General features: G+C 60.6%; 1 protein-coding gene across 2 annotated transcripts in view; it reads left to right on the top strand.

Annotated features, from left to right (window-relative positions):
* Positions 1–4,772, top strand: part of TSPAN9 (tetraspanin 9) — a 245,098-nt gene extending 240,326 nt beyond the window's left edge. For both annotated transcript variants that reach the window (XM_045295905.1, XM_030887229.2), the window contains one exon: positions 1,512–4,772. In XM_045295905.1, the coding sequence (XP_045151840.1) occupies positions 1,512–1,583 (72 nt within the window). In that variant the 3' untranslated portion in view covers positions 1,584–4,772. The remainder of the gene's footprint in view (positions 1–1,511) is intronic.
* The last annotated feature ends 2,324 nt before the right edge of the window (positions 4,773–7,096 follow it).

The raw sequence follows: 7,096 nt of genomic DNA, 5'->3' as shown, positions 1-7,096 counted from the left end.
CTGCCCCTGTGGGTTTCTGAGACTTCACGAGAGTAGAAAGCCCCATCTTTCTTCCACAGAGTGGCTGGTGGTTTTGAACTGCTGACCTTACAGATGGCAGTACAATTCATAACCACCAAGCCCCCTGGGCTCCTATCATTTAGCCAGTCCATCATCCAGGGAACAGTGTAGGAGTCTGCAGCCCGTCCCCCGCCACCAGGGGGCGGTATGCTCGCGTTGGGAAACACTGATCTAAGCTTTCAAAGTGCAGATGCTCCGCTGCCGGCTCCTCGCGGAGCATGGAGACCTTGCAGCTGCCTGCTGCAGACCCCAGCCCAGGATCCAGGCCCCCAGCCCTGAACATCTCCTCCTGGCTTCTGCCCGATGCTAGGCCGGGGCCACAGATCCATGGAAGGCACACAGTGTCATGACATGTCCGTGGGGTCACAGGCTGGCTTCCTTCTGCCTCCAGTGCTTCCTGGGCCGTCACCCCTTCAGGGTCTGGGGTTTGAGGGGACACAAACTGCACGAGCGCGGTCCTAAGCACAGCAGAGCAGGAGCCCATGTGATGGCTCCCACGGTTAAGTGCTAGGATGCCAAGGGAGCCCACCCAGTGGCTCAGCGGGAGAAAGACCTAAAGCCAACAGCATGGAGCCCCCCGGGGGGACAGTTGCAGTCTGACACGGGGTAGGCATCAACGCTGTGGCACAGGACAATAACAAAGGTAGAACCAATAAGCTAACATCTGCCCAAGCAAACAAAACCCAAACTCAACATCGACTCAGGCAGAGTAGAACTGCCCCTGTGGGTTTCTGAGACTGTAAATAACACTTTTTTTGGCGGGGGGTGGGGTGGGGCGGGGTGGGAAGAGTAGAAAGCCTCATCTTTCTTCCTCAAAGCGAGCAGTGGTGGTTTCAAACTGCTGACCTCATAGTTAGTAGCCAAACTCTTAACCCGCTGCACCACCAGGGCTCCCCAACCTGCTGCGGTCAAAGGATGGCTTCAGTATTCCCGAACCCTTCAGAGAGGGCTCAGCATTAGCGTTCCGTTCCCCTGTCCCTCCGGTTCCCAGGCCAGCTGCCCTTTTTGATTTGAGCTCGTGCACAGGGCTCACGGTCAGCAACCTCTCCCTGAGGCTCCAGGTCATTGTGCGCGTGCGCGCGCGCACGCACTGTAGCCACTGGTCACTTCCGGCTCGTGACGGCCCTGCGGAGCTAGGCGTAGCACTGTGCTCCGTAGGGACCTTCGATGGCTGGTTTCTTGGACGTCGATCGCCAGGCCTTTCTTCTGGGCTCCCTGTGGGGAACTCGAGCCTCCAACCCTCCGGTCAGCGGCGGGCATCTTATCCCTTTGCCCCTTCCAGGGACGCCCTGTGACGAGGCTCCGTTTCACGATGTCCTTGGCGCCCCCCCCCCCCATCCCCTGATTGTGTCCGCTTGCGCTAGTCGCTCCGCGTTCCTCGCAGGCTTCCAGGCGGAGGTCAGGCCCCGGCCCCGGCCCTGGCCTGAGCGCCCCCAACCCCCATCTTGCAGATTCTGGGCATGGCCTTCTCCATGACCCTCTTCCAACACATCCACCGGACGGGGAAGAAATACGACGCGTGAGCGGCGGCAGGGCGCGCCCCAGCCCCCCAGCCAGACACTGCCCGAGGGAAGAAGATTTGAGCTTTGTGTTGGCTGCCCGCATTCTCCAGACTGCTGACCCCTGCACCCACCTCCCCGCTGCCTGCCCTCCCCGCTCCCTGCCCACCCACCCGGCTGGCCTGAGACTTCCCATGATGGAGGACAGGGAGGAGGAGGCGAGCAGAGACCTCGGGAGCCGGGGCGCCGCACTTACCCCCCTGCATCAGTGTATTTGCCAAAGAAGACAGGGTGGGCTGGGGCCAGCCGGAGGAGGGATGCCCCCTGGCACTGGCGAGTTTCTGCCCCTGCCCCTCCTCACACTGACACGGTCCCTCCAGGTGGAGAGACTGCCCCTGCAGACCCCCTTGCTGCCCATGCCACCCCATGTGGATGTGCAGGGGCTGGTGGGGTGTGTGTATGTGTGTGGTGGGGGCCCTGCCCAGGCCAGACCAGACCCCTGGGAGCATCTTGCCCAGGCTTTTTATACCTTATCCAGTATAACTTTTTTATTTTAATTTACTCCGATTATGATTATTCGGGAATATTATCTCACAGATACGTTTAGGGTTAGCTTTCTGATTTATAACTTTTTACTGCATCGATTTCTTTAATGGTTTGGTTTTGTGACCCCCCTCGGGTTGGGGGGTGGGGTGGGTGGGGAGAGAGGACACTGCCCAGTTGCCATCAGGACAAACCACTGTGCCACACTCAGGAGGCCTTCGGGTGAGACTGCCAGGCCTTTGCTGCTTTGCTCCTGTGCTCCGATGCCCTGAGGAGGAGCAGCGTGTGCTTGGACGGAGGGTCCTGGCTGAGGATGGTGCTCCCTGCCCCGGCGCCTGGGACTCTGTGCTGGGGTGGAAGGGCCTGGAAGAGCCGCTGAAGTTGCAGGCAGAGCAAGGAAGAGGATGCCGCTCGGAGCAGTGCCTTTGCCGGGGATGCCGCCAGACTGCGAGGGTCCTTCCACTTCTGTCGACATACCTCCCTTCTCCTGCCCTCTGCAGCCCCGGGGGCTCCCCTTCCTTCTGTCCTGTGGGCAGCCCGGCGCCCGGTCCTGCACACCGTTTCTCTCACAGACATTCCTGCTAGAAACTCAGACAAATACCTCTCTAGTTCAGATGCTGCTCACTTCTTACATTGCTCCTGGAAGGGGAAGCAGCCCTTGGTGTCCGCTGCTCGGACGGTGGCAGAGGACCGGTGGCCACCAGGAGGCCGTCCCAGCCAGAACCACGTTCGCTGCCTGATTGCCCTGCTGGGGAGAGGGGAGCCAGCTGCCCATCGGGTCTTAGGACCCTCATCTCAGAGCTCAGCCAGCTCAGTGGTGGGGCCTTGGGGAGCAGGAGGGACCTCCCGGATCGGCGACAGAGCAGTCAGACTGGATCTTGTTACAGCTGGCCCATGGCCTGAAGTCCTGGTGTGCGGCGTAGGGCGGGGCGACCGGCTGCAGGATGATCTGACCTCAGCTGGCATTGGAGAACATCGTTTGCAGTTAAAGTCGGTCAAGAATCCATGAGACTAGGCTAGAAAATGCTTACCCCCTGCTAGCCCCAGGCTGGTGGGGCCCCTGTGTGTGCAGCAGTCTTGTACCTCTTAAGAGTTAGCCCTTGACTGGCATTTCCTGCTGGGGATGGGTTTCTTCTCCATCATCCTGTTCTAAGATCCAAGCCAGGGCCTCTCCGTAAGTCATCTCTTCACCTTAATACCATGCCCACCGGGACCAGGAGAATTGGACTTTGGGGTGTGTTTTAGGATTCATGCTTTTTTTTTGCGGGGTGGTCAAGGTGAAGGTGGAGAGCAGGGCCGTCTCAGAGAGCTGGGCAGCACCCAGGCCACTTCCCATCAGCCAGGAAGGAGGTTCCAGGTGGCGGCAGTAAGACACAGCTGCCTTCCTCCCTCTCCGGCCGTCTTCCTGGCCAGGCGAAGCTTCCGCTGCCTGCCGGCCAGGAGCCCCAAACCAAGGAGCATGGAGCAGACAGCTGCAGAGACATGGGGCAAATGCCTTCAGGCGGCTCTGTGGGGCCTGGGACAGTTTTTCTGCTGGGGGTGGGGAAGAGTGGGTTTGTTTATGCCTACCAATGCAATTTTTCTCATTTTTATTAAATTCAACAGCAAACACCTAGTGCAGTGGGAGCCGGCTGGCCCCCAGCATCCTCTGGCCCTGGCGCCTCTGCTACAGCCCCTTCCTTCCCCACCAGACCCCACCCTTAGCCCTTCCCATAGGTCTCCACACTGCTTTCTCCACCTCGGCTCTGGGCTTGGCTGCCACCGGGCTGAGTCTACACTGCGCCCAGGTCTCTGCGGAGTCCCCCAGGCCATGCAGGAAGGCTGACCTGAGGGGCCAGCGATCAGCGCCTTCCCAGCTGCGCCTGACTTGGGTCTCCCCACCCTCTGCTCCTCCTGCTCAAGCCTCCTTCCAGCAGGCCCCACACAAGCAGTGGGATGGCTCGACCCGGAAGTCCCCAGCATCTTGAGGTGGCGGAAGGGAGGCCGGGTGCAGACTCACCCTTCTGCTGCCTGTGGTTGTCACAGAGGGTGTGGGGGCAGGCCCGAGGACTGCCCCGTTCAGAGAGTGGGCTGCAGGGACTGGGCACAAGTCTCTGCTCACTGCCCCTCACCCGCAGCTGCTCCTCTGCTGCCCGGCCCCACCCGTCAGCAGGGTGGGGGGGCCTGTGTCATGGCGCTCAGGCTGGGACAGCTGCCACCACGCCCCAGACCACAGGCCCCCTTGCAGACACTCTGACTTGGGACGAGGTGGCCATCCATCCTTGCTTTGATGGCCCAAGAGCAATCCAAGCGGTGGAAGTAGCTATGCCCTCCTTTCCAGCTCCCCTGCCCACCCACTGGTGGAGGTGCTATCTAGCAGGGACTTGGTATAGGATGGGAGCTGGGTGCTCCGGGCCATTCCTTGTCCGTGCTTCAGTCCTTCCAGCCCCTTCACCCCGCCCCACCCCGCCCCCAGTTCACACCATCCATTTCTCCCTCATGCAGGGATGCATCCGGGAGACCTCTGCCCAGCCACCCCTGGGGCAGGTTGGGACAGCTTGCCTGTGGGTTTCACATGCACTTTTCTGCTTGCAGTGCCACTCCCTGCGCCACCTCCGTCCTGGTCCCGGCTTACTTAACACCATGTTTTTAGCATGTTTTTAAGTAAAAACCGATAATGTGTCAAAAGCACAAGCAGGCAGTCTCTGTGTTTTTGTGAATTCAGCCACCCCACAGGGTCCCAGAGGGGGACTCAGCGCCAGCCTTACCTGGCGGCAGGACAGCCACAGCGAGGCCCTCTGCTCCCCCTCCAGGCTGCAGGTTGCCAGTGGGCTGGGGGGGGGGGCGGGGGTTGGGTCTCTGGCCTCCCCAGGTGCCTGAGGACCCTGTTGTCTTTGCTGTTGATGCTGACCCAACATGGGACATCGAGACTCTCCTCACAGGTGTCCAAGGTCAGCTGTGTGAATCCCACCAGCCTCTCCGTGGGAATAAGATGAGGCAATCCCAGAAGCCCTAGGGAGGAGGGCTCGTTGATGGGTCCTGCCAGACCAGAGTGGGAATTGGCCAAATGGCAGAGGGGTTTTGAGTCTTCACGGGAGCAGGTGGTTGGGTCTTTTCCAGGGAACTGGAGGTGGGTTTGCATGGCCAACCTTAACCTGGCCCCTTGGAGGAACTAGCTGCCCCCTTGTCGGCTGTGCCAGTGCGAGCTTGGTCCAGAGTCAGTCTAATGGCCATGCCCTCTGCACCTGGGACCGTCTCCCCACCTGTGCAGTGCCCACTCCCTTACACAGGCCCAGTTTGTGGGTTGGGGCTCGTCTGAGCCTGAAGGCTCTTCCAGGAATGGAAGACTTCACATCCTGGCCTGGCCCACGTGGTCCATCGAGGTTGGCTCTGAGACAGGTGCAAGAAGATGGTCTTCCTGTCTTTGCATGGCCTGGTCAGGCTGGTAAAGCATCACCCAGGGTTCAGGTTCACCGTCCAAGGTCCCCCGGTCCTCTGGGTCAGGAGCAGGTTATGACTCTGGTGAATGGCGGTGACCTTGTACTGCCTGGGGAGGGAGAAGCCATAGAGGTGAGAGGTGGAAGTCACTTCCTCTCGGTCCATCCTCCCTTGTCCCCTAGGTCTGGGGGACACTTGCTGGGGTACCCGCCAGGTGAGTGTGATGATGGATGGGAGACAGCAGGGGCTCACAGAGCAATGGCCCCACTGTTAGCTCTAGGCTCGAGAAAGCTCAGCTGGGAGGGCCTGCTGCCCTGACCAGGCAGGGCAAGATGTTCCTGTCCGACCAACATTGCCGGTGTCTGTCTTCTTGGCTCTGGCGATGGCTGAAGAATAGGCTAGAGTCACCTGAGATGGGCTTAGGCTTTCAGCCCACGGGAGGGAAGGTGGCAGAGCTGTCTCTGGAGACCCCTCTACTCATGCCTACACCAGGCGGTGCGAGAACCCCCTCCCTGTCCCGGCCCAGCCGCAGCAGGTTGGCGCAGGGCTGCCGGGCTCCTCGCACGGACCACACACACAGGCTTGCAGCCATAAGGCGGACTCACTCCAACACGGCGTGCTGGTCCTGCTGGTGCCCAGCCGCTAACCGAGAGACGGGCAGTTCCAACCCACCCAGTGGGCAAACCTGGTGATATGCCCCCAACAGACACAGCCCAGGACACCCAGCGGGGCAGTTCCAGCTGACTCTGCCACGTGAGGTCACTTTGAGTTGGAATCCGGCCCAGGCCTCCAATCCCTGACACGGGCCAGCGGCTGGAGCACAGGGCTAGGCGGCACGGACCTCAGGCCTGCACCCACGGAGCTGCAGCTGAGTGGGACCCTCAGACAGTAACCAGGCAGTCCCACCTGTGTGCTGTGCTAGTGAGGGGTGCAGGGGGCCATGGGGAGGGGCACCGACCCAAACCTGAGAGGGCCAGGCTTTGCCTGGCCAGAGGCATAGGGGCTCACTTGGCCAAGGGGTCGAGGAAGTGCGTCTGCATCGTAGACAGAAGGAACGGTGCGTGCGTGCGTGCGTGCTAGGGTCCAGAGTTGGGAGCAGAGAACTAACCGAACGAAGTTCTGGGGAGGGTGGCAGCAGCCAGATCACCAGCTGACCACCTAGTATGGTGAAAGAGCCAGAATTTGAAGCAAAGAGCCGTGGGCACCTGCTGGCAGGTTTTAAGCCCAGGCTCTGGCCTAGCCATTAGAAAGACTGCTTCAGGGGAAAATGGTGTGAGGGCAGCAAGAGTGGACGCCCAGGGGATAGACCTGAGGGAAGTGGCTGTGAGCTGAGGGTAAAGTACAGTTGGGGGGGGGGCATGCAGGACAAGTGACAAGTTAGATCTGTTGGGGGACAGGAGCCACCGTGCCACTCACCCAGCATGGCCTCCTTCCCCGGGACAGGCAGGTGGATGATGAATTGTTTGCGCCCAGTGAAGGAACGTGTCTACTCCCGGGCCTCAGGGCTCCTGGGCAGAGACCAACCTCCGGAGTGCCATGCGCTCTGAGTGGCCCTGTCGGGCAGAGTAGAACGGTCC

The sequence above is a fragment of the Echinops telfairi genome, unplaced genomic scaffold (assembly GCF_000313985.2).
Source record: "Echinops telfairi isolate 266 unplaced genomic scaffold, ASM31398v2 ScPeMD7_6273;HRSCAF=7185, whole genome shotgun sequence".
In the NCBI taxonomy this organism is placed as follows: Eukaryota; Metazoa; Chordata; class Mammalia; order Afrosoricida; family Tenrecidae; genus Echinops; species Echinops telfairi.
This window is presented reverse-complemented; position numbering and strand designations above follow the sequence as displayed.